We start from the raw sequence: 26,739 nt of genomic DNA on the forward strand, positions 1-26,739 counted from the left end.
TCCCTGTTGGACAACATCTCCCACCCCATGTATGAGACTGTGCCAGCACTGAGCAGCTCCTTCAGTGGGAGACTGCGGCACCCACAGTGTGGGACGGAGAGATTTCGCAGGTCTTTTCTCCCCACTGCTGTCCAGACTCCACAATAAAGACGTTTGTAGCTGATCAAACACACAAACCCACAAATGTGCAATAAGACTGCTATATGTGCAATTCTTCTTCTGACGAAGTTGTGTTTTTGTATTTTCCTACTCAGTTGTATATAGTATTTGTATTTCTATTTTATTCTATTGTATATATTATTCTATTCTATTGTATTCTATTGTATATAGTATTTTATTTTATTGTATTTTATTGCATTCCAGTGTTTTCTAATTTCTGCTACATAACTTTGCACTTTTGCTGTAACAAAAACAAATTTCCCACGTGTGGGACTAATAAAGGTCATCTTATCTTATCTTATGTCTGATTTATTCGTTAATGCAAAATAAGTAGTCAGATAAATTCCCATTGTACTGTAGCAACACGCCTTGACCATTCAGGATAAACCTTGCGTGTAGCCTGGCAACCAGACTGTGAGTGTGCCAGCAGCTAGCCAGGCTGGGAACCTAGAGACTAGCGGTGCACTCTTTTGGAATTTCACGGGCACTGGTAAAGTTTTTCAGATAAGTGGGAAAGCACGTTAGCCAAAAGAACTGTGATATATTTTTAGGTGCACAAAAAGGGGAAAAAAGAAAAGAACGAATGTAGTGTGGAAGTGGAAATGTAAAATTGCAGTTTTAGATGGTCAAATAGTCTATAGTTTGGATTCAGGTTTTCCATTTTGGAGTCTTTTCCCTCTTGTTTCGGTCTAGTTCATATTGTTTTTCATAACAAACAATGGGCTGCTCGGAGTTGTTACAGGCCTGAACAAAATGAATACAGGACTCCACCTTTCTCCGCCCGGTATCAGCAGTCATGAGTAACCAGAGTGGGTGGGGGAAGGGAGAGAACCGCCCAGCGTTGTAAAACTTCTGGACGGTCAAAGTGTAAACGCAGTTAACAACAGGCTACAGATGTAGTCAAACGGAAGCCGAAGTCTTATTCGAGAATTGACAACATTTTGTTTTATTTCTAGACGCGATGGGATCACTACTGAACAGCAGCATTTTTATTCTCCTGGCGTTCTTTCAAGCTGTAAGTAACACATTCAGTACGCGCAATGTATTGCTACGCATTTAGTGTCGAATGGAGAAAAGGAGAGCAGCACCTCTCTATATAGGTGTGGCTCTGGCTTGTGGTGTCTATGTGAGCGCTAAAGATTCCAAAGATGATATGTCCTTTATCTTCCTGTTTAAAAAAAAAAAGAGAGAGAGAGAGAGAGAAAGAAAAAAAAGAGAAGCGTTTTCACCACTTTTATTCGAAGGTCACAGGACAGTTCATTTGGTTTATTTCGCCATACCGGACGTGGGAGGAAAGTTTCGGGACACAAAGTCTTAATCAGGTCCACTTGTAAGGCAGACGTAATGATTACATTATTAGATATTCTGCTACATCATAACGCAGTGGGAATAATGTGCAGATTGTATTGTGGGTGGACTTCACGATAGATCGATCGATCGATAGATAGATAGATATGTATAATAATGTACCTTTTCCTCACTCTTTGTTTACTTGCAGCTTGTTTCGGTGGGAGCAGAAGGAAATGGACGACTCCTGCACAGGCAGAAGAGAAACTGGATCGCACCACCCCGAAAGCTAATTGAGAACCATGATTACACCGGCCTTAATTGCGTTGCTAGAGTGTGTATTTATTTTCTGAAGAATTCCATTGTAAAACTAATGTTTTTCATCTTACAAATATAAATATACATATTTATATGTATATTATTTTCCACAGTCATACAAATATTTTTTTATGCTGGCAAGCAACAGTTTAATGCGTTTTAATGTATTTTACTGTATGAAACAAATCATTTTCAAGAGCTGCATGTCCGTCAGCCACCTTTGCTTTTCACTTACTTGCCTTTAACAAGCATATGTGAGAATTGCTTCAGATGCAGATACTGGCAGACTGCCATGTTCATAATGGCCGTTTATCAATGCCCAAGTACGCGAGTACGTACTCGCGTGCTCGGTGAGTACGTACCCGCCGAGAACGCACGGGAGTACGTACCCGCCGAGAACGCGAGCACGGACTCGTGGGCCGTCTCTCAATTCTCAAGTACGCGAGCACGGACTCGTGATTTGTACCAGCGTACGTGATGATATCACAGGTCCGGAGTTTTTACTGCCGTCCCCTCCTAATTTAACTGTGAGTAACATGTTATGAAGCTTAACTTTAATCACAGCCAAACCGGTTTACTCAGGAACAAATAAAACACTGAAATAAACCAAACATTAACATTTAGAAGTGATCTAAGTGACTTATATATCATTTTTAACCTCAGTAGTGAAACCTGTATTAATAAAAATAGTGTACATGTACATACGTGTACATACCTTAATAAAAACAAGCAGGTGAGATGTTAGAACGCTTTTATTTCTATTCTAGTGGACACTCAATACTATAGACAGCTGCTGGGGTTTCTTTAACCTGAGTAGTGAGAAGTCCGCGAGCGGGAGGGGAGGGGGGGGGGCGATGTGCCGGGAGTCCGCTGTTGAGTTTTGGACGAAATGCATTCTGGGATATATAGCTGTCCCAAGTCTACACCGATGCATGCTCGATAAAATGGGCGGATCGAGAACACATCCGGGACTTTTTCGCGTTCTCGGCGTGATGCGTACTTCGAATTGGAACAGTACTTGGTCTCCGACTGATGACGTATCACGAGTACACGAGAACGCAAGTACGCACAAGTACGCATATTGATAAACGCCCAATGAGTCAGTTCAGACACACCATACAATGACAGAAACTGCTTTGTGCGCTTCTTTTTTTACACAACCCTGTTTATTGTTCTAAAGTGTATTAATCTTTATAACTCACCTGCTAATGTTAAGTAACTGCAGAGTTTAACTGATGTACGCATAGATGGTCTCAAAGCAGTCTGAGTGACAACCTGCAATATTTGTCATGCTTATATTTATCAGAAATATATTCTACTATAATTATGATTTAAAAGAGAGAGAGAGAGATGGCCTTTATTAGTCCCACAGGTGGGAAATTTGTTTTGTTACAGCAAAAGTGCAAAGTTATGTAGCAGAAATTAGAAAACACTGGAATGCAATAAAATACAATAAAATAAAATAAAATACTATATACAATAGAATAAAATAGAATAGAATAATATATACAATAGAATAAAATAGAAATACAAATACTATATACAACTGAGTAGGAAAATACAAAAACACAACTTCGTCAGAAGAAGAATTGCACGTATAGCAGTCTTATTGCACATGTGTGGGTTTGTGTGTTTGATCAGCTGAAAAAGTCTTTATTGTAGAGTCTGACAGCAGTGGGGAGGAAAGACCTGCGAAATCTCTCCGTCCCACACCGTGGGTGCCGCAGTCTCCCACTGAAGGAGCTGCTCAGTGCTGTCACAGTCTCATGCATGGGGTGGGAGATGTTGTCCAACAGGGATGACAGCTTAGCCACCATTCTCCTGTCACTCACCACCTCCACTGGGTCCAGAGGGCATCCTAGAACAGAGCTGGCCCTTCGGATCAGCCTGTTCAGTCTCTTCCTGTCCCCAGCAGAGATGCTGCCCCCCCAGCAGACCACACCATAAAAGATGGCTGAGGCCACCACAGAGTCATAGAAGGTCTTCAGGAGTGGGCCCTCCACTCCAAACGACCTGAGTCTCCGAAGCAGGTACAGCCTGCTCTGCCCTTTCCTGTAGAGGGCGTCTGAGTTATGAGTCCAGTCCAGTTTGTTGTTCAGATGAACACCAAGGTACCTGTAGCTGTCCACAGCCTCGATGTCCATACCTTGGATGTTCAGTGGTTGCAGTGGAGGATGCTTGTGCCTGCGGAAGTCTACCACCAGCTCCTTGGTTTTACTGGCGTTGATCTGGAGGTAGTTCAGCTGGCACCAGTCCACAAAGTCTTGAGTCAGTCCTCTGTACTCCTTGTCGTCCCCATCAGTGATGAGGCCGACTATTGCAGAGTCATCAGAGAACTTCTGCAGGAAGCACTGGGTGGAGTTGTGGGAGAAGTCTGCAGTGTAGATGGTGAAGAGGAACGGAGCCAGAACCGTTCCCTGTGGGGCCCCCGTACTGCAGACGACCCTGTCCGACACACAGCCCTGAGTCCTCACATACTGTGGTCGGTCGGTGAGGTAGTCCAAAATCCAGGTAGTGAGGTGATGGTCCACTCCAGAGTTCTCCAGAGTTGCATATTTTAAAAATGCAACTTTTAAAATATATGGTATAACATGTTTAGTAAATGTTTTCTAATGTCGTTAATTGAAGGTTTTGGCCTTCCAGATGGATTCATTCTGTTTGTGTATTTGAATTTCAGATTCGCTCTGATAAGGAGGAGTATGCAAAGATGCTCTACTATATAACAGGGCCTGGTGCTGACCAGGACCCTGTTGGTAGATTTCGTATTAACCATAACACTGGCTGTTTGAGAGTCTATTCCATTCTGGATCGAGAGGAGATTGCCTTCTATCGTGTAAGAGTGCTTTCAAATCCTCTTTATAAAGAGCCATGAGTTACAAAGTGAATCAGTTTTTAATACAGTTGTGCTTTATAGTTAAGAGGTGTGGCAAGATACACCAATGGGACCCAGGCTGAAAAATACATTGACCTTAATATCACTGTCGAGGATGAGAATGACAACGCGCCAGTCATTAAACTACAGCAAGTTGGATATGTCAATGAATCTAGTCGATCAGGTATGTTAAGATTTGTTTGTATGTTTTTTTATTTGATGGATCACAAAACCAATCTTGTCCTTAACTGAATTCATTTACCGGAGTTGCTATTTGTCATTTACCTCGATTTCCTAGGTGTTGTTATCATGAAAATAATAGCTACTGATGCTGATGATGAGAGAACAGAGAACGCCCAGCTCTCATATAGCATTGTTGAGCAGGCTAACACAGCTGGGTTGTTCTGGATGAACTCTCGAACTGGAGAGCTCATGGTTCAAAGTACCTCACTGGATCGGGAGGTGAGCCCATTTACTGACCTTTTAGGTATAGTGAAAATCATCTTGCGCCTCTACAATTATATTAATGGAAAAGCCTGCAACTCACAAGACTGTAGTCAAATCAGTATCAGTCAGTAGATTTTGTCACAGCCCCCAAGTTCGTTATAGTACGACCTCAGATTATAAACGTAATTTGTAAGAAATTAGTCAAATTTTATTCACCACACTTCATGTACATATTCCAACATATTCATCTGTGAAATTAAAACCCAAAACCCAATAATCATTTCTAACTTTTGTTTTTTAGAAACAAGATACATATAAGTTAATGATTAAAGTCTGTGATTTAAATGGACGCCCAGGAGGACTAACGTCAACTGGAGAAGTCGAGATCCAAATTCTAGACATAAATGACAACATTCCAACGCTGGAAAAAGAAACAGTAGGTCTTCCACGTTTACCACATCGAGCCCTTCTTTTCTTGTGTTAAGTTTTTCTTGTGTTTTGTTTTCATAGTGGTCAACAGTAAGCTTTTTTCAAAAACAGTTGTTGTTCATGTGCACTTTATTTGCAGTATGAAGGGCATATTGAAGAGAACACTGTCGGTGTGGAAGTTATGAGGATAAAAGCCATTGATATGGACCTAATTCACACAGACAACTGGCTGGCTGTTTTCCAAATCGTTTCAGGGAATGAGGGAGGTTATTTCGATATCACTACGGATGCAAAAACCAATGAGGGAATTATCATGGTCCGGAAGGTAAAGAGTGCTGTGTAAATTACAGGTGTATAGAGTAAAAGGAAAAATGTGTTTCGACCTGCAGAGTCAAAATTCATGCATTACCGTTTTATCTACAGGCTCTTGACTATGAGGAACTAAAGGTGATGAACTTGCGTGTCATGGTTTCCAACAAAGCAGCGTATAATTTTGGCAGTAGTCAGTCTGCGACAGGGGCAACAGGTATCAAAACCTACCCAGTCACAATTAATGTGGTCAATCAGAAGGAGGGACCTCGTTTCCAACCAAGCGTAAAAGTGGTGACTGTCTCAGAGGAGCTCACATCCACCTCCCTCAGCAAAGTCATAACTAATTACGCTGCTATTGACACTGACACACAAAAGATTGCCACCAACGTGAGGTACAGTTAAACTGAAAGTGTCACCTGCGCATATATCAAACGATTCTTACACTGAATATGAAAAGTTTATTTTTGTTTTTACATTAATTTACATGTGTACTTCAAGGTATGCCAAACTCCGTGACATTGACAACTGGTTGATTATCGATGAAAAGACAGCAGATATCAGGCTGAGTAAACTCCCGGACCGAGAGTCCGTGCACTTGATCAATGGAACATATTACGCAGAAATTATATGCATCAGCAATGGTGAGTTCTGTTAACACGGCAGCAAACATCAGTCTAATCAGGAGTAATATCGTACCCAACAGATTAATATTGATCTTACGTTCCACTGGCTTTCAGATCTGCCCTCAAAAACTGCTACGGGGACCATAGCTATTCAGGTGGAGGACTTCAATGATCACTGCCCAAGACTGACCTCTAAAACTCAGACCATGTGCTTTCAGGATAGTGTGATCTATGTCACTGCTGTAGATGAAGACCGCTTCCCCAATTCATCACCATTTGAATTTACTGTGGTTGAAGAGGGCACCTCAGGGAAGTGGAGAGTGGAGCATTTTAATGGTAATGCCATGTAAACAATCACTGTATGGCCAGCAAAAGCTTGTTAGATAAACTGTCTGAGCTTCCTTTGAGAGTAAAGGCACTTATGGACAAATTGTATATTGTGTTTTAGAAAAAAATTGTTTCTTGCTATTTTTTGAAGCATTTATTTTGAGTGTGTTATCCATGTCCATTTCCTTACACGTTGCGAGACAAAAAGTAAACACTTTGTGCAGTATTTTTTATTTAATTTAGTTATTTCTTTCTTCAGAAACTACAGTCATTCTGCGAGAAGAAAACTATTTGTGGCCTGGGGTCCACAAAGTCACACTGAAGATCACAGACCAGCAGGGAAAGTCATGTGCTGATGCTCAGATAATAGATTTGACTGTATGTACCTGCAATAAAAACACCAAATCCTGTGTGTCACACTCTACGTCGACTGCAACTTTTGGAGCTGCGGGTATTCTGCTGATGTTGCTGGGACTGCTGCTGCTGCTTTGTGAGTAGAGCCCTTGTTTGAGGATTTTACTCTTCCTAGTTTATGGAAGGGGGGTGTTCTCCATACCTTCACTTAAAAGGTTGCCTAACCGTACATGTTGTAGCAGGCCTAGAGAGACTGACTAATGTGAATAGTTGTGTCACACACAGATGCCGGTTATTTCATAAATACATTCTGTTTCCTGCTAAATCTGTTTATTCAGTTAAAGTAATTCACTGATTATTGGACCTAATCAGTCGAGCCTATTTTGATCTAGTGGAAAATGTGCCTGTTTTTCAGTGGTGCCTCTCCTGTTGCTCTTCTGCCTGTGTGGGAGTACAGCGGCTATCGGCGATTTCAAGTCTATTCCATACGACACAAAGCAACAGCTGATCTCATATCACACCGAGGGACAGGGAGAAGACAATGTATTACTGTAGTTTTGATGTGTGCAGGCACCTTCAACGCTGAACGTTTGATAATCAAATTTATCTGACTGGATCCCACCCTTCTCTTGCAGGAGGTTCCTCTTATGCATGTCCCAGTGGAGGTTGATGGTGGTGCAGCGACTAAGAATATCAACATGTTTGAGGGACAGGGATACCTTGGAGGGCTGGCTGAGTTAGGAGGAGCAGCAGGTGGAAGAGGGCCCTATAAAGGCAGTGCTATATACACATCCAATATGACAGCTGACAACGTGAACCTGTACAACCAGTACAAATACTCCAGTGGACAGAATATGGACTTCCTGAATACAGGAACGATGCCCAGACAAGATATGAATTTCTCTCAATACAGAGGTGGGGCATGGGATGGCATTGCTCTATCTGAGGAATTTCTATGGGACTACTATGTAAGAGTAAGTGATCCCTAAGTTAAGTTGAAATTGCAGTCTTTCAGGTCAGATATAGACATTATGTCTGAAGCTGTAATATATTCTTTTTCTTCCCCACTTCTTTGCAGAAATCCGATCATGCTGCACAGCAACCTCAGGTGAAGGACAATATGCTGATCTACAACTATGAGGGTCAAGAGTCGCTGGCAGGTTCTGTAGGCTGCTGCAGCCTTCTTGAAAATGATGATGATCTTGCATTCCTTAATGACCTCGGGCCTAAATTCAAAACCCTAGCTGAGATTTGCCAGGGATCAACCATGGTCACTGAATCTGTAGATGTGGCAGTTTCTTCCACTCCAGTCAGACCCGTCTCTCCTTTGAGGCCTTCCACCTCAACACACACCCATGTCCGTAGTCACACAGAAACCATCAGGGACAGGGATCGCGTTAATATTAACACCCTAAATACCTCCAATGTATCATCCGGATCTTCTACCATTATCCAAGAGGAACGTATTACTGGGAGAGCACAGAGTTCAGCAACTCTTCCCAATGTACACGTCCAGGACAACATAGTGATTCCCAGTCAGACACTGCTCATACAGCAACCTGCTATGTACTATGCTGCTACGCCCATGTATGTAGTCGAGTCCAAGCCCCAAGTAATGCTTGTGGCAGGAGGCACGCAGCAGGCAGTGGGTTCAGTAGGCCAAGCTGGGCTAAGTCATGGGCTGGTGCAAGTCAGTGGCCTCCAAAGATCCCAGGGTGTGGTACTTGTCGATAGACAGGGGGGAGTAGGTGAAGCAACAGGCCAGGCAGCACAAGGACTTTCACAAGGAACCATGTCAAGGTCTAGACAACTATTAGTGGTGGAGAATGGATCCTCAGGAGGAGAGCAAGGTGTGCATTTAGCGCAAGGCTTTGTGCAGACTGGACAAAGGTCTGCAGAGCAGGGCTTTCAAGTCCGAAGTGTGCCAGTGAAAGCTCAGGGTTTTTCAGTGGGTTCGCACAGTTCTCTAGGGTCAAACGAGGAAGCTAAGCTGACAGTCACACCTAAGTCACATGGGACCAAGAGAGTGGTTGTGCAACAGAAAAAGGTCTTGGTGACAGAAAAAAATTTGGAGTCTACTTCAAGAGCTTAGAGCAACCGTTTTCTGTAGCCTCGCTACAAATATTACTCTTGTTTTGACATGTAATGATATACTGACTGGACTGGAATGTACTACAGTACACCAACATGCTGTATTTCTATTAATGCAGATTATTAATTGTGGTATAAACTGGAGTTTGGTCTGCTTGACCCAAAGTCTTATACTGTAGGTTCTCATCCACCGACCTGAGAAGTTAGTGTGTAATACAGACTGTAAGGTGCAATTAGCCATCAGAGGCTGGATTTTCAAACTGACACTAGTCAAAATTCAGTTCTGTCAACAGCAGGGGAATACAATACAATATTAATGTTGACTATAGAGAGGAAAGAAAGTGTAAAATTTTACACGGTCTTACGTGACTTCTGTTATTAGAACCCAGCCGAGGGAAAAAACAAAACATTGAGTTCACTTAACAGACCTATATGTGCTATATTGTTTTTAGGTACAAAACTAATATGGCTTCGGGGCAGTAAAACAACTAGTCCTAAACCAGTTTTACTTAAACTTTGTGTCCTTTAAAAAGAGAAAGTAAAGTAAAAACATGTCTACACCCTTATCTTGGGCAGCAATAGCTTCCAGCCTGCCAAGCTGCTGTACGAACGGGAACTGCTGCACTGTTTTTGAGTGATCCCCAAAGGCTACGGTACTGAATAAATCAACAGCCAGAAATCACATGCATGAACTTGATATTCAATTAAAGCGCAACAGATAGGTCTAAACAGATACATCCACACTCCAGGAAAAACACAACGTGAGCGCTATACATCTTAGTAAGACTTTTTGCAATGAAAATTCCCACACAGGATTATTTTCTGCTTAGCGATAATTTTTTAATATATAATGTGCATATATAATTAGTCTTCAAAAGAACATAGTTTTTGGCAGAGGTAGAGGCTGTAGATTTATCATTTATCTTTAAAGGCTTTACTGCACAGACTGATGTATTATTTTAGAGTGTTGTGATTTTTAAGGTGCTTAATTTGTACATTGGTATATTTGTTTAGCCATGACTAAAGTTGTAGTCATGCTAACTGTTAGATTGTTCACCTACTTCATAATGTGTTCAGAAGCTGTACAGAAACTAGATAAATACTGAGTGTGCTCAAATAACACATCTTCTATTTGAACTGTTGCACTATTTTTATATTTTTCCTGAAAGTATGCATTTTATATATATATGTATATATGTATGTATATATATATATATATATGTAAGTATTAATTCCATGAGATTTAAGTGCCAAAGCTGAAGAAATGTATTCTGTGCGATCATTATCAGATTGATTTTGTGTGTGTGTGTGTGGCTGTGTGTGTGTGTAATGGGATGGGATGAGCTTGCCAGTTTAATGCTGCTGTTCTTGCTACTGACCTGTATTTTTAAGCCTGCTTTATAAAATGCTGTAAGAATATAGCAGTGCTGGGTTAAGCCACGGGGATAATTAAGATGTTTGTATTTTAAGGGGTTTTTCAACTTGTATCACAATAAACTCAAACAGAAAAGAATCTGCTTGACACGTTTATTTTCTTTAGTTCTTTGAGTTGCTTGAAGACTTCTTCAAGCTACTCAAAGAAGTCCAGATGCTTTTCTTTCCAAGCTCCTTAGTCTACGATGACCTGGATGACTGAGAACGTTCACAGACGTTTATTTTCTGATTTCACACATGACACGATTTATCGTATATCTTTGAGTTAAAAAAGTTAAGAATCATACTTCAGAAATTACTTGCATATCACCCTAACTGTTCTTTTTACAATATTATAAGCTTTTGGATGTCATGTGATATGCAATGTTATGCAAATTCCTATCCAGAGGACTGTTTTTCAAAATATCAAACATTATACTACTGTTTGCCAGATAGAATGAAAATGAGCATTAATTGGTATTTTAATTGTTATTGTTAAGTTATTTATATTTATATAAGAATATTTGTAATATATTTTATTATGTATTTCATATATAAGCAATTTAGTTTCAGATTCTTTGGTTACATTTGAAAAAGTTTATACAATGGTAAACATATATGGAAAAAATAGTCCTTATTTGAATCTGACCATAAGCTGATACCACAGCTCTACATAGTTTGTTAATTGAAAGAGACAGTGTATGTAAAGCAGTTCTTCAAAGTTAAAAACGTTTTTCCAAATTAACTGCATATTTGCATGTCAACTAAAACATGTCGCAGGTAGAGAGGTTAAAATGTAAGCGTTATCTTCAGGGTTTTCCAGCTAGACAGGAGTGTTTCTGCATAGAAGGGATACAACAGGTTTCTCTGTAGTTGACTGACAAAGGTTCATTCATGCTTCACATAAACAGAGGAGAAAGTAAAGTAGAAACTCAGGTTTCAGTTACTGATAATGCAGGAACAGCACTTTCCTTTTTTGTGTCTTTTTTTCCCTTCGAGAAACAAAGTAAGCATTATATGCTTGCTATCTGTGAAGTGCACAAAGTAAGGGGGTGTTCTGCCACTAGCTCAAATTTCAGATAGCAGTCTGTCCACATAGGGTGTCTGGGTGTTAATGCTTGACCGACTGAGCTAATGTGTGGTGTGGAAACAAACAAAAAAAAGCAGTTCAAACTTCAAATGTATCTTTAAATGTCAGGAATAGTAATCATATTAAGACAATAGTACTGTTAGATAAATTCAAGTGCTAGAGAATAAATTAGTATCACAGAGGCCGCTCAGCTGCACAGGGGACAGATCACAGCCTGTCGAGTATGTGTATTTGAGCAGCTGAGGCTCAGTTTATGGATACTGAATGTGGGGAATTGTTTCGAGCTCTCGGAGGGTTCTTGTTATATTGGCTTTTTGATGTGAAAGAAGGCAGCTCTTGTTGCCACTGAAATCCAAAACTGGCATTAATGTTATAATCATTAAACATGTTTTTTTAAATGATGGGGGGTTTTGGTTTTGTTTAACTCCCACAATAAAATGTAGTTATGATACATAGTTTAATCAACAGTTACAACTGTGTTTTTTTTTAAACCCAGTTAATGTTTTGTTTCTGGTGACAATGTACTGCTTTGTTTCTTTGCTACTCTGTGGATAGAAGTGGATCACCTGCAAAGTTTTTCTTTTCTATCTCAGTCTGAGCTGTCAACAGACAGAACATTAAAGTAGACACAGCTCTGAGCAATTTTGCTAATGAACTTTTCTTCTTTTGTGACATTTAAGAAAAAGGTGGCTCAATTTATGACCCGTAATTTGTAATTTGGCCCCATTTAAGGTAATCTGACTAAAAGCTTGTAACGAGCCAGATCAGTTTCACAGTCCTAAAAATAACTTCATCGTTTTCTTTCCTTTAGGATAACTGGTTCAAAAGTAGTATTCTGTGTTGTTCCCTGGATAATTTACCCAACATAAAGTTTTTATTTATTGACATTCTAAAAATCCAGCTGTCTGTCTCCTTTTTTTCTCTCTCTCTCACTAATGGAAAATTTTGGATTCACAGTTCAGACTTGGGTGTGTCAAGAAGCATAAAACACTTCTCGTTTAAACCACTTTTCATGGACTTTGAAAGGTGCGTGTGAAAGTCACAACCCTGACATGTTCCTTTGATATTATGCATTATAGTGTGAGATTATCAGCAATCACTGTGTGTTTTGAAATTCTTTTTTAACTTTTCCTTTGTGCACTGTACAGGCTGTTTATTTGCTGTTGCTGGGGACCTTCCTGCTTGGGTTGGGCTTCTTTGTCGTTGATTGGATGGGTGACAATCTGATACATGCTTGCAAAACAATGCAATAGATCAAGATGTCACGAGCTATGTAGGTTGTACATAGCTTTTGCACATTATGTACCTTTGAAAAAAGAAACCTGACAAGAAGTACAGACTGGATCTTTTATTAGAGATATGAGGAAAAGAATGCACGTTTGAGTTATTGTTACAAAACTGTACTTATTTGTCGACACTGACACAGCATGACTTGGATAACTTTAGATTCTAACACCAATCACTGTCGTTGTCAGTAAAGGCTATATTTATATTCAGCGCAATATAGGCTAAACAACTATAGTTGATCATTATCTGCACACCACAACATTTATTGAAATCAGCATCCCTAGCGTACATCTTGTGGTCTCATTGCACTCCAACAGCTGTTATTAGGAACTGGCTCGTTGTGTTTTAGAATCAGTGGTGAACATCATGGCGGACTTCTTCATCATCCTCCATTTCATCTTCTTCGTATTCACCCATTTCATCAGCGGTGGCATCCTGGTACTGCTGATACTCAGACACAAGGTCATTCATGTTGCTCTCGGCCTCAGTGAACTCCATCTCATCCATACCCTCCCCTGTGTACCAGTGGAGGAAAGCCTTGCGGCGGAACATGGCGGTGAACTGCTCTGAGATCCTCCTGAACAGCTCTTGGATGGCGGTGCTGTTGCCAATGAAGGTGGCGGACATCTTGAGGCCACGGGGCGGAATGTCGCAAACAGCAGTCTTGACATTATTTGGAATCCATTCCACAAAGTAGCTGCTGTTTTTGTTTTGCACGCTCAGCATCTGCTCATCCACTTCTTTCATTGACATACGGCCACGGAAGATGGCTGCCACGGTGAGGTAGCGTCCGTGACGGGGGTCACACGCTGCCATCATGTTCTTGGCATCGAACATTTGCTGTGTGAGCTCTGGCACAGAGAGGGCACGATACTGCTGACTGCCCCTGCTCGTCAGAGGTGCAAAGCCCGGCATGAAGAAATGCAAGCGGGGGAAGGGCACCATGTTGACAGCTAGCTTACGGAGGTCAGCGTTGAGCTGTCCAGGGAAGCGGAGACACGTTGTCACACCACTCATTGTAGCTGATACCAGGTGGTTAAGATCTCCATAGGTGGGTGTGGTTAGCTTTAAAGTGCGGAAGCAGATATCATACAAAGCCTCGTTATCAATGCTAAAGGTCTCATCTGTATTTTCCACTAGCTGGTGTACAGAGAGAGTGGCATTGTAGGGCTCCACCACAGTGTCGGACACTTTCGGGGAAGGCATGACACTGAAGGTGTTCATAATGCGATCAGGGTACTCCTCACGGATTTTGCTGATGAGCAGTGTGCCCATTCCTGAACCTGTGCCTCCACCCAGGGAGTGGGTGAGCTGAAAGCCCTGAAGGCAGTCGCAGTTTTCGGACTCCTTTCTCACCACGTCTAGCACAGAGTCCACCAGCTCAGCTCCTTCAGTGTAGTGACCTTTAGCCCAGTTATTTCCTGCTCCACTTTGACCTGCATGAAATAATTTTTAAAGACAATTGATGTTGAAGAAATATTGTTTTAGTTAAAACATCTATACGTATAAAGGCTTTACATTTGTGACCAAAGAATGAATTGACTGACACAAAATCTTGCACAGACAATAGTGGTCCACAAAGGATGGATCAAAATAAACTGGTGATTATTTGACTTTTTATCTGGCATCAAGATGAAGTTGATAGTTTTGATATGTCTTGTCAGTTGTTGGATACAAAATATGTTACAGTTATTCATAATTATAGCCCAACCATTTTATTGATAGGTTCATACTATCAGCTGATATTTGCTATTTGCCAATCTATCAGTATCAGCATTCATAATTCATAAGTAAAAAAACAGTCAGGAGAAACACCCTTCAACCATGTTATGAGTGTTGTGGCTGCATAGTTTGTCCACCAGAGGGCACTCTGCAACTTCCCTGTAGGCAATAGATATTCGCAGCACTACAAAGATCATAGAACATCGGTATCTGTATTGGTCTTGAAACTCATCGACTGGATGGTTCACCATGAAGTTAAGACCAGTGGTCAACACCTATTATGCCATAATTTTGTCAAAAGTTGCCATATGAAACTGGCAAGATAAGAAAGGTTCCCACTTGTCTGATATGTATTGACAAGCTAAGCAAAACAGCAGCTGTTGTGAAATTTTCGATCTTCTAAATAACAATATCAACATTGCCATCTTAATAATATTTCCATGCGTGCACTACCAGTTCACTCAAAACAAAAGTGTGCCTTTGTGTAGTTTTACAAAACTTCTTATGAAGCTGATTAAAACTTGGCAACTAATTTGTTCTTCAAAAAATCTTATTTCTCTGGAAAGCATCAGTAAGTGATTTATCTACCATCTTCAACTTGTTAGCACTTGTTATCCAGTGACAAAATAGATTGTCATCTTGGGTTAAATGTTTTTGGCCCTCATATTCTTATTTGCTTTCTGTTCTGCTGCAGAATCTCCACATAGACTGTATTTTTGCTAAGTCACCACAAGAGCTGTCTCAGTCGACACATGGGCAGTGCATCACTGAGGGACTGCAGGAGCTGTGTGCTCAGAATATATAGTACTGTGCAGTGCAGCGGAAACGAAGTGCAGCTTCATTGTCTGTGACAGCAGGTCAGACACATGCTGCACACATGCACGGATGACTCACACATGTGGAGCCTGTTCAGGATGAATGGTCTGATCCTGATTTATTGTCAACTCACCGAAAACAAAGTTGTCAGGCCTGAATAGCTGCCCAAATGGACCAGAGCGAACTGAATCCATGGTTCCTGGTTCCAGGTCCACCAGAATGGCTCGGGGCACAAATTTGCTGCCTTTGAATACGAGGACAGAGAGGGATGTGGAGGGGTCATGGATGGAAGGGTGGAGTAAAATATCAACAGTCTCAGTAACCTCAGCGACACCGGCAGAAAACCATGGAGAAAAACCTCAGCATATTTCAAAAGATTCACAAGCAACATTTCCTTAAAGATACAAGCCTGTCAATTAAGCTGGGAATTCAAAGCATCTTTTGTTCTTTTCTTGCTTTTTGCCTTGCCCCACCCTTTCTGTCTGTCACCCTTCTTGCAAAACTGCTGCAGCGTGCTGCACAGCTTAATCTAGACCAGTGAGGCTTTCAAAGTGCTGAGTCTTGCAGGATGTATTCAGACACAGAAGCAGTCTTCCTTGACTCTGCCTCGTGTCATTTTCTTGCTCAGTGCTGAAGTTTTAATGTTGCTCATGAATCTGCACTTTTTATTTTAAGGACAATTTGTTTTGTTCAGTCTGCATTCACTAGTGACCCAGCTGGTGACACTGAAGCCGGCATGCAACGTGGAAACAAAGAATCAATAATGCATGCCGCTGGGAAATAGGATATGGGTAGATTGTTGTCCTTTATTGCCAATGCAGATGAGTAAAGGGTTTGATATCAACCCTGGGTGATGTTGACCCTCTCCGAAAACATGAGGCCTAATGATGAAACACAAATACTAATTCTTTATAATCCCTGCACCTTTATTTACCAGGCACTGATTGGCTACTTGATGTACGCCAGCTGTGAGCAACAAAACAGGTTGTATTTAGAAGGACCTGCAATACAGGCACCAGTAAAATCAGATACTGAGCATGAGTTCAGCTATACTGAGACTGCAGATACCTGTTCTCCCTATAGAGAGACAGAGGGGGAGGGGTGACACAAGGACACAGAAAGAGAGATTTTTAGCAGGTGCACTGTCCTCATTTGTGTCCCTTCACTCACAGCAGAACCTAGTTTCCACTGCAGCTAAATTAGTGACATGAGCAAACTGTGACAGTCAAATTAGGTCTGTGTAGCATAAGGCCATGCAAGAATAATGATCGCTAGTTTAAAAAGCTGCTTTGTGTATAGTGGAAAATTCAGATGCAAGCATGTGACTTATTTTAAAGCAGCCTTTTCTTTCTCACCTGATGCCTCATTGTAGTAGACATTTATCCTCTCCAACTGCAGCTCACTGTCACCTTGGTAACTACCGGTTGGATCGATGCCATGTTCATCACTTATCACCTCCCAGAACTAAGGCAAGACAAACACATTACTATTCATTAGCATTAAAAATTTATTTATTTATTAGAGTAACTCGGCAAAAAAGAAAACATGAAGCAAGTTTGAAGTATGTGCGTCAGGCCTTGTTTTAGTTTTTGCGCATCTGGTGGCACAATGACGCGCAGCAGCGGAGGCCACATCACCTGAAAACTCAAACGGACTGAACCGCACCCTGTAGGTATGTTAATCCGTGATTGATCGATATTAAACTCTTAAAGACAGATTTGTAATCGCTTCGATTTAAATTTGCCAAACTAACCGCGCTTTGTAAACTATTAAGGCACACAAACACGGTGACGTTCCGGATTTAAATGAAAATTACTCCTTTAGATCCCTTCTTCAGAGATTAAATGAAGAAATTTATACCTTGGCCCCAATCTGATTTCCGCACTGGCCAGCCTGCATGTGAACGATTTCCCTCATGGTGAACTGCGGGTGCGTGCAGACAGCGTCCTTTCTCGACTTTAACCGGCGTCCACTCTTCAGTCTCTTGCCGCTGTGTTTCTCAAAATCAGGACTTGCCTCATTTCTCGGGTGAGGGTTGAGCCGGCGAGATAGATAAACGTGCTGCTGGTCAGATGACGTTATACACAACGCAGCATCCTCAGCATCCCTGTTAGCCAATGGGAGCGCCCCGGTTTGATGCAGTGGACCAGCGGATCATGCCGCATCATGTCCCTGACATCACCCCGTCCCATACAGCCCCCCCCCCCCCAAAAAAGGTTGGCTTTTTCACTTTAGTGAGGATGTTTTAAAAGATCCACATAATTAATCTCGCTATTAGAAAATGCCAGACTGCAGCTGCTGATTCATCCCAGTCGTCTTTTAAGCAGCTACCTGTAGAAACGAGCCCAGTTTTTAAGGCTTATGTGGTTTTAAGGCTTAGCTAAGTCTAATAGCTCACCTTTCCCTAGCAAGCACAGATTATTCAGCTAGTTTTGCCACTGTATGTTAACTAAATGTATTAAATAATTGACTCTATGTAAGACTGGTTCTCAAGATTAGATAAGAGGTAAAAGTCCTCATAGGGCACTTTACATGTGACCGTACCTCCATTACTTTGATGCAGGCTAAAAAAAAACGTGAGGAGTTATAAATCCTACTTTCTGATGCCATTGATTTCGAAATGTCTCAGCTTGTCTATAATGACTCGAAGCCTAAGGGCTTCGAGTCATTACAGACTGCATTCAAGTTCGCCTTTTTTCCCCTTCTTCATCTTCTTTGAATGCCATTATTAGAATACTTGAATAGAATTTTACTTTAAAAAATTATTTTTTTTAAAAAGACGCAGAGAAGTCATAAATGTCATAAAAAACACATCAATATCAACAGTTGATCAATAAATAGTGGTTTATTTTAACAACAGGTATGGCTTATATACAAGTGCATGATGACTGTTAAACTGAAAACAAAATGAAACCAAACAACTGGAATTTATAAATGGTACAATCCATGTTTTTCTTTTTTTTGTTGTTATTATTTTATTTATTTATTTTACATTCATTTAAATCTCCCCTTTAAAGAGATCTTAAGTCGCATGGTTAAGAGAAGCAACACCTGAAATGTGTATACTGGGGCCTTCCTGTGTGAGACTTTCATCTGCCGGGTTCAAAACAAGTCCTTGCTAAGATCCAGGATCCTTCATCGTATTTAAGCAAGATGTTTCCACACATTTACTGTACTTACAAATGGCATAATCTTCTTCTTCTTCTTCTTCTTCCTCTTTTTTGCTTGCTTTTCCAACAATTAAAAAAGCCTATTCTATCGCTGGTGCTAACATTGCTTTGGATTACTTTCACTAAACTTTCATTTTGCTTCAAATAGAGTCAAATAAAAGGCTTACTAACAAAAAGTGTAGTTACTCCCATCTGCACGGGAGAAAAGTGAGGAAGCAACATATCTCAGAAGACACTGGTTGCATCGTGCTGAGTCGTTAACGTTACACTGATGTCACGTGGGATTTAGTTGATACACACTTCAATTTCTGCAATACACACACTGAGATAGAGAGAGATCAACATTCACCGAGGAGGATTCAGAGTAAAATGAAGCTACTGACCACTGCAGTCCACCCACTCTCAACTGCAGATGCCAAGATTTCCTTATTAAATCCAGTGTCAACACCCTGTCAACATTGTCATGCTGATCTATTGCAAAAAAAATTTAAAATCATTTCTGTATACCATTCTTAAAACCCTGCTCCACTTTCCCTTTTTGTTGTTGTCAACCCCAACAAAATCTGACATCACATGATTGCAGGTCATTGTGCTTTCACGTGTAGCAGCACAGCATACACAGGTTTAAATGATCTCAAGAAATATTTCAACAATATTAACGACTAGATGGTCTTCGTTCACAGTCACCCTAGAGCAATCAAAAAGTGGAGCCATCGTGGTCCGATTTAAGCTGCATTTGAGTAAAACAACCACAGGTAGGCTTGCGCAATCATTCAAATAAATATCAAAGGATATGTAGGCTTGAGTCAGTGCAAAGTTGAGTTTGATAAAAGCAAAACTTAATTCTAGTGACTGAAGTAGCTGTAAGGTTTACGGAAAAACTTCCGTCAAGTCGGCTGTTACGTTTGACTCCTGAATGACACCTTAATAGAACTCCAAATACTCCCTGGATATAAGTAATTATGATACACTGTGATCATTTTAGCACATTTGAAATGACAACACATCACTCAGTTGGCTCTAAAGTTTTACAGTACAGTGTAATTATTATTAATAATATTATTAATAATGATCATTATTACGAGGATTGTTGTAAACAGTGGATTATCTGTAATCACACATCCTTCCTTAGACAAATATTACAACCTCCAAAGCACAAAGTACTACAACAACTGTCAAGTTTCACACACATTTAAGTCAAGTATAATGTTGTCCGCAGACGGACACGGGCTTTGGAAGGAAAAGTGCCTCCTCAAGCAAAAGTCTATCAATTTACGAATATCAGTCGGTTAATCTGACTGAACGGTTGTGACCTGTATTTTTAAAATGTCGTTTTGACAAATGTAAGAAGTATTGCATTTTTTTTTCCTTCTTTTAAGGTAAACTTAGTTGTGCATGTGAAAGTATGAACACGCCGACGTTAATAAACTCTTAATGCCGGACCACGATTCGGAAAACACAAGGTTAGTGGTGCTGCGACATTTGGCAATCACGTCAAACATTTTCGGGTTTCGGTTCAAAAATAGATTTTTTTTTTTTTAGGATTTGATTTTTTTTTTCTTCTTCTTTTTTTTAAGCTTTTTTGTTTGTTGCCGACACATTCACAATAAATTTTCATGCTTAGTCCCCACTTCGAAAGATAAAGTGCCACCACACCGAGGTGCCACAAATACTGTAAGAATGAAGTATAGCTCTGTACAATAAGGGCACGCCATGAGAGATTATTCAAAATAATACTTTGAATTAAAAAAACAAAACAATCAAGCTTAACAAGTAATTATCAATATACTTACATTAACACATTTACAAAAAAACCCCAAAACATTTGCATACCATAAATTTCATTGGCTTGAATGATTGGAAAAATAAAAGTTTCTTCTGACCGACAAAATGTGGGTCATTCTTTTTCACCAATATCACTGCTCATATGCATCATAGATATGCTTTCTGTCAATTTTAATTCATCAAATGGTGATAAATTGTTCATTCTTCTTCTTTACTTCCTAATTTTGGAATAGGTATCCACATATAGCCTATAGCAGGGGAGAGCACTTAACAGTATTCTCCCAAACAGGCAAATACTATATCACTAAAGTTTTGGCACTATTTCTACACTTTATTTTGGTCAGGGTAGTTTTTTGGCATTTTCTTTTTAAGAAAAAAAAAAACTACTCCAATTCTGATTGCTTACCTCTATAGCAACAAAAAGCACTTTGTAACATTCAGATTTACTTGTCCATACATATAAAGCAACATTTTTTGTACAAATATCTTGACATTACCTTTGAGCACAAGTACCAGTGATTTTTGTTTGTTTGTTTGCTATTAGTACCATTGCATTTCTTCACCAGTGCTGATGACACGTCTCAGTGATTATGGGAATTGTTTTAAGTCTCTTAAAAATGACAGTGATTTTGTCCCCGTTCATTTACGTCAGAGTAGTTAAAACGCTGGTGATTTCCAGTGACATTCAACGAAGAGCAGAAGTTACCGTCACATTGTCACATACCAGCCTGTGGCATTCTCCCGCTTGCATGGTCTCATTAGGTGGTTAAATGCACAAAAGGGTGCAGCAGCACTGAAAAAACAAAAAATACAACAAAAAAATAAACCAAAACCAAAAAAAAAACGGAAACTTTGCAAACATGTCAACTCAACTCCAGGTGGGGAACAGTCTTCATTAAGTGCCTGCAGTCTGAGCAGGCCAGTTCCTGTTCCCATTGATGCAATGTTCATGTGGGTGGCTGCCTCCTGGTGAGACACTTAAAGCTTCAATTCCTGGCTGAAGAAGTGGATCACGATGATGCCATGCCGTTGACAGTGCTGTTTTCTGTGCTGGCACTGGCCCTGTCCCTGATCGAGAGAACACCCGAGTCTATGGGGGAGGACACCGTACAGTCCATTAGAGAGGAGGGAGTTGCGTCTGTGGAGGCTGAATCTGTGATGGAAGATGGTATTGAATCTAAGACAAGGCGAGTGGCTGATCGTGGTTCAGTGTCTGTGACAGTCAGAGTGGCTGATTCTAGAGTGGAGGTATGCGCAATGTCTGTGACGGGGAGAATGGAAGGAGACTGTGCTGCATTGTTGACTGTATTTATGACAGCGAGAGTGGAAGAGTCCACTGAGTCAATGGATGGAGGAGGTGTGTTTGGAGGTAAAATGGATTTTTCTTCAACGTAGGGAGAGGTAGAATCTAACTGAGGTGGCCGGGAGTCTATGAGAAGGAGGGTGGGTTGATCTTTTACGGAAGGAGGAGATAAATCCTCATCTCCTCCATCTACAGGAGAAGGGGGACTGTCTCTTATGGAAGGAGGAGAAGGAGAACCCGCTGAAGTGGCGTGAGTATCCTTGAGCAAAGGCGGTTCAGATGTTGTGCTTATATTTTCGATGTCATTATCCAGCGGGTTCGGAGATTTTAACGTGGAGCTGGGTGGGGGCTCGATGATGGGCGTGGTGCAGATCAGTAAAGAGGAGGGTACAGTTTGAGTGACGGGGGAAGTGGAAGAATCCAATGAAGCAGCAGGTGTAATTTCTGCTTCTCTTGTCGGGGATGCACCACTGTCATTCATTTCAGGTAGGGTTGAATCTAACAGTGGTTCCACAGACTCCAGGACAATTGCGGGAGGTTCTTCTGCAGCAGTTAAAAGTGGGTCTGTGACACACGGGGCTTTGTGTAAAGGAGTGGAAGACAGCAGTTGCTCTTTACTGCCCTGTGCGATGGCGTCTTTTCCCTGTGTCATCATGTTGCCCGTAGATGAAGATGAAACCGAGTGACCGTTGGGATCAAACACACAAGAGTGCATCTCGATTAACTGCATACCTCCAGTCAAATCAATAGCTGAAGAGGCAGTAGAGTCCATGATGATGATGGGCGCTTCATGAAGTGGTGTGTCACGCACTCTTGTGTAGTCCCTGGTGCTGTCAGATGGGTGCAGCAATCCAGGTTTCCTCGGGGGAAGCAGGGGCGGACGGGTGTAGTTCTCGACATCAGCCAGGGTCTCGGGGAGTGGCTGATTGCGCGTTTCAGGCAACAGGAGAATGCAGATGATACAGATGAGAGTGCAGCAGGCAAAAATTATGTGATGAAGGAAATAGCCCTTCTGATTGTGGAGTTCCATGATGGGTTCAGTAAGCATGCCAAAGCCAGCGCTGGCCAGGACCAAGCCTAAACCACCACCCCTATGGGAAGACAGAATATTTATTAGCTTGTAATATCAATAAAGAATTGGGATGATCTCACCAACCTTTAAAACCTCTCACAAATATTGAAATTACTGCAATTTAAGTGAATCACAACCTGCACATTGTTCTGCAAAGCTAAATCTTGTATTTAAAAGCAATTTTGTTGCCTTTTACCCTCCTCTTCTTTTCTGCCTTTTTCCTGAGCAGCAGCAGAGAGTGCTGCAGTACCGTCTAACACCCTCTACTCCATGTGGGAAATTCACTTTCCTGTCATTGCCAAAGTTAGCCACTAGATGGTGGACTTCACACATTGTTAGCAGAGCAATGCTTTAAAAAAAAGCCCTATATTTTTATACATCAAGTGCTGTGTCACACATTCTCAAAAGGCTGGACAATTTGTGCAAGTTGTGGATTACATTTGATACGGAGTGAGTCTGTCTTTTCTAGCAGTTCAAGAATTTCATACCGATATTAAACAGGAGGAGGAGCAGTGAATCCATGTGCAGAATGGATGGTCACGATTAAAAACAAAAACAACAGCTACACTAAAAAATGAATTTTAAGTTCTCCAGAACAATGAAACAGATTTTTAAAACAAAGATTTTGAATTGTGCAACACTTGTCAGCCTGAATATTGTTTTACTTCTCTGCAAAATAAGAATACACTTTCCACATTATCTCCCCCTCCTCTGGTGGTACAGTCTTGCTCTTGCAGTGGGTTTACCTGATCACAGTGGGAGTGATCTCAGCACAGAAGAAGATGCTCAGGGCGCTGACTGCGTGGGAGGAGAACATACCGATAGCGGAGAAGCCAATGGTGAAATGCGTATTCATTGTACTTGCGGTATCTGCAGAAGAATCAGGCGACACAAACATGGATATTTTTCACTCAGTGCCCTGTGTAATCAGTGAAAGGACAACAGTGCTCTGTATGTAAAAATGTGTTAAATTTACTTTTGAGAGAAACTGATTGCAAGTATTTGCCAAAATTATTATTTTCAAAAATTATAATGTTACAACAATTCTGATAAATTCAATAGAGTTAGAACAGGCAATGCAATGGCATCAAAGGCTATTATTTTAGCTTTTATTTTGGTGTAAATTCAACAAAAAGAGATATAGAATGAGGAGCTGTTTAGAAATGAATCTGCAAACAATGAGCCAATTTAGCCCAAAGACGGTTTAAATAGGGTGTTTTACGAATAAGACATACTAAAGATGGCATAAAGAGGTTTAGAGGAGAACTACCCTGAAATCAGCTCTCGCTTACCACAGGGGGATTAGTGTGGAGAGACTACAGCGATGGATAAACAGAAGAGAAAAGTAAAGGATGGCTGATGGTGAGTTCATAGTTGTAACAAAGAGGCTCGCCCTCTTCAACATAAGGGGATAAATAAATACAAAGCGAGCCCTAATCACATCTAGAACTTCCTCATGAGTCTCGACAAGGCTTGCATAGGCCTGACAAAATGCTGCAGGGTATCTGCATGAAGCATATTTTCCAAAACTTTGATTAAGTTAATGCAACAGTCTGAGATATATATATATATATATATATATATATAAAAAACACCCAGCACGCCCCTGCGGGCGGTTTATCCTTCAAGCTCGGGTCCTCTACCAGAGGCCTGGGAGCTTGAGGGTCCTGCGCAGTATCTTAGCTGTTCCCAGGACTGCGCTCTTCTGGACAGAGATCTCCGATGTTGTTCCCGGGATCTGCTGGAGCCACTCGCCTAGCTTGGGAGTCACCGCACCTAGTGCTCCGATTACCACGGGGACCACCGTCACCTTCACCCTCCACATCCTCTCGAGCTCTTCTCTGAGCCCTTGGTATTTCTCCAGCTTCTCATGTTCCTTCTTCCTGATATTGCTGTCATTCGGAACCGCTACATCGATCACTACAGCCGTCTTCTTCTGTTTGTCTACCACCACTATGTCCGGTTGGTTAGCCACCACCATTTTGTCCGTCTGCATCTGGAAGTCCCACAGGATCTTAGCTCGGTCATTCTCCACCACCCTTGGGGGCATCTCCCATTTTGACCTCGGGACTTCCAGGTTATACTCGGCACAGATGTTCCTGTACACTATGCCGGCCACTTGGTTATGGCGCTCCATGTATGCCTTGCCTGCTAGCATCTTGCACCCTGCTGTTATGTGCTGGATTGTCTCTGGGGCATCTTTACACAGCCTGCACCTGGGGTCTTGCCTGGTGTGATAGACCCCAGCCTCTATGGATCTTGTACTCAGAGCTTGTTCTTGTGCTGCCATGATTAGTGCCTCTGTGCTGTCTTTCAGTCCAGCTTTGTCCAGCCACTGGTAGGATTTCTGGATATCAGCCACCTCCTCTATCTGCCGGTGGTACATACCGTGCAGGGGCCTGTCCTTCCATGATGGTTCCTCGCCTTCCTCCTCTTTCTTGGGTTTCTGCTGCCTGAGGTATTCACTGAGCACGCTGTCAGTTGGGGCCATCTTCGTGATGTATTCGTGGATGTTTCTTGTCTCATCCTGGACTGTGGTGCTGACACTCACCAGTCCCCGGCCCCCTTCCTTCCGCTTAGCATACAGCCTCAGGGTGCTGGACTTGGGGTGAAACCCTCCATGCATGGTAAGGAGCTTTCTTGTCTTTATGTCAGTGGCTTCTATCTCCTCCTTTGGCCAGCCTATTACCCCAGCAGGGTACCTGATCACGGGCAGGGCGTAGGTGTTGATGGCCCGGATCTTGTTCTTACCGTTCAGCTGACTCCTCAGGACTTGCCTGACCCTCTGCAGGTACTTGGTGGTTGCAGCTTTCCTAGCGCCCTCTTCATGGTTCCCATTCGCTTGCGGGATCCCCAGGTACTTGTAACTGTCCTCTATGTCTGCAATGTTGCCTTCTGGTAGTTCAATCCCCTCAGTTCTGACTACCTTCCCTCTTTTTGTTACCATCCGACTACACTTCTCCAGTCCGAACGACATTCCAATGTCATTGCTGTATAGCCTGGTAGTGTGTATCAGTGAATCGATGTCTCGTTCACTCTTGGCATACAGCTTGATGTCATCCATGTACAGGAGGTGGCTGACAACCGCTCCGTTTCGTAGTCGGTATCCGTAGCCAGTCTTGTTAATGATCTCACTGAGGGGGTTCAGGCCTATGCAGAACAGCAGTGGGGACAGAGCATCTCCTTGGTAGATCCCGCACTTGATGGTGACTTGTGCTATGGGCTTGGAGTTGGCCTCTAGTGTTGTACGCCACATCCCCATTGAGTTCCTGATGAAGGCTCTTAGGGTCCTGTTGATCTTGTACAATTCTAGGCATTCCAGTATCCAGCTGTGGGGCATTGAGTCATAGGCCTTCTTGTAATCAATCCAGGCTGTGCACAGGTTGGTCAGTCTGGTCTTGCAGTCTCGGCTGACCGTTCTGTCTACCAGTAGCTGGTGTTTTGCGCCTCTGGTATTCTTGCCAATCCCTTTCTGTGCCCCGCTCATGTATTGACCCATGTGCCTGTTCATCTTAGCCGATATGATGCCTGACAGGAGCTTCCATGTAGTACTGAGGCAGGTTATTGGTCGGTAGTTGGATGGGACCGGTCCCTTCTTGGGGTCCTTGGGGATCAGGACCGTCCGACCTTCGGTTAGCCATTCCGGGTGTCTCTCGTTAACTAGCAGCTGGTTCATTTGTGCTGCCAGACGCTCGTGGAGTGCAGTCAGCTTCTTCAGCCAGTAGGCGTGAACCATGTCAGGCCAACTCTTCATACTGGAGACCCTTTCTTGGATATCTGCCACTGTGATGGTTACTGGACCCTGTTCAGGGAGGTCGCTATGGTCTGCCCTCAGATCCACTAGCCACCGAGCATTGCCGTT

General features: G+C 41.9%; 3 protein-coding genes across 4 annotated transcripts in view; 1 reads left to right on the plus strand and 2 right to left on the minus strand.

The window, feature by feature from the left end:
- Positions 1-1,018: 1,018 nt before the first annotated feature.
- Positions 1,019-10,732, plus strand: dsg2l (desmoglein 2 like). Its single transcript, XM_019348008.1, has 14 exons — positions 1,019-1,174; positions 1,658-1,780; positions 4,442-4,597; positions 4,679-4,820; positions 4,935-5,098; positions 5,385-5,519; positions 5,652-5,837; positions 5,936-6,216; positions 6,323-6,465; positions 6,562-6,783; positions 7,034-7,264; positions 7,544-7,671; positions 7,764-8,102; positions 8,207-10,732. The coding sequence occupies exons 1-14, from the start codon at positions 1,121-1,123 to the stop codon at positions 9,218-9,220; spliced, it is 3,318 nt and encodes a 1,105-aa protein (XP_019203553.1). The 5' UTR covers positions 1,019-1,120; the 3' UTR covers positions 9,221-10,732.
- Positions 10,733-13,055: 2,323 nt separating this feature from the next.
- LOC100702414 (tubulin beta-2A chain) lies at positions 13,056-17,673 on the minus strand. 2 transcript variants are annotated; one of them, XM_003438123.5, is made up of 5 exons: positions 17,408-17,673; positions 16,903-17,011; positions 16,616-16,624; positions 15,681-15,791; positions 13,056-14,445 (listed from the first exon to the last, which is right to left on the minus strand). In XM_003438123.5, the coding sequence occupies exons 1-5, from the start codon at positions 17,462-17,464 to the stop codon at positions 13,361-13,363; spliced, it is 1,371 nt and encodes a 456-aa protein (XP_003438171.1). In that variant the 5' UTR covers positions 17,465-17,673; the 3' UTR covers positions 13,056-13,360. The 2 variants fall into 2 exon arrangements, with proteins under 2 accessions (XP_003438171.1, XP_003438170.1); XM_003438122.5 differs by lacking the exon at positions 16,616-16,624 and having other exon boundaries at positions 17,408-17,671.
- Positions 17,674-18,373: 700 nt separating this feature from the next.
- Positions 18,374-26,739, minus strand: part of LOC100707236 (solute carrier family 22 member 23) — a 39,557-nt gene continuing 31,191 nt past the window's right edge. Inside the window, exons 9-10 of the mRNA XM_003437891.5 lie at positions 23,624-23,747; positions 18,374-22,896 (exon numbers count right to left, since the gene is read on the minus strand). Coding sequence (XP_003437939.1) covers positions 21,513-22,896; positions 23,624-23,747 — 1,508 coding nt within the window. The 3' untranslated portion in view covers positions 18,374-21,512. The remainder of the gene's footprint in view (positions 22,897-23,623; positions 23,748-26,739) is intronic.

The sequence above is a fragment of the Oreochromis niloticus genome, linkage group LG18 (assembly GCF_001858045.2).
Source record: "Oreochromis niloticus isolate F11D_XX linkage group LG18, O_niloticus_UMD_NMBU, whole genome shotgun sequence".
NCBI classification, from domain to species: domain Eukaryota; kingdom Metazoa; phylum Chordata; class Actinopteri; order Cichliformes; family Cichlidae; genus Oreochromis; species Oreochromis niloticus.

Bases quoted from the DNA above. Each gene is read 5' to 3' on its own strand.
- LOC100702414 (XM_003438123.5), bottom strand. From the start codon at position 17,464: ATGAGGGAAATCGTTCACATGCAGGCTGGCCAGTGCGGAAATCAGATT. The intron at 17,012-17,407 runs GTATAAATTTCT...GTCTTGCCTTAG, and splicing joins GAAATCAGATTGGGGCCAAG to TTCTGGGAGGTGATAAGTGA. The intron at 14,446-15,680 runs GTGAGTTGACAA...TATTTCATGCAG, and splicing joins GCCTGACAACTTTGTTTTCG to GTCAAAGTGGAGCAGGAAAT.
- dsg2l (XM_019348008.1), top strand. From the start codon at position 1,121: ATGGGATCACTACTGAACAGCAGCATTTTTATTCTCCTGGCGTTCTTT. The intron at 1,175-1,657 runs GTAAGTAACACA...GTTTACTTGCAG, and splicing joins TCCTGGCGTTCTTTCAAGCT to CTTGTTTCGGTGGGAGCAGA. The intron at 1,781-4,441 runs GTGTGTATTTAT...TTTGAATTTCAG, and splicing joins GCCTTAATTGCGTTGCTAGA to ATTCGCTCTGATAAGGAGGA.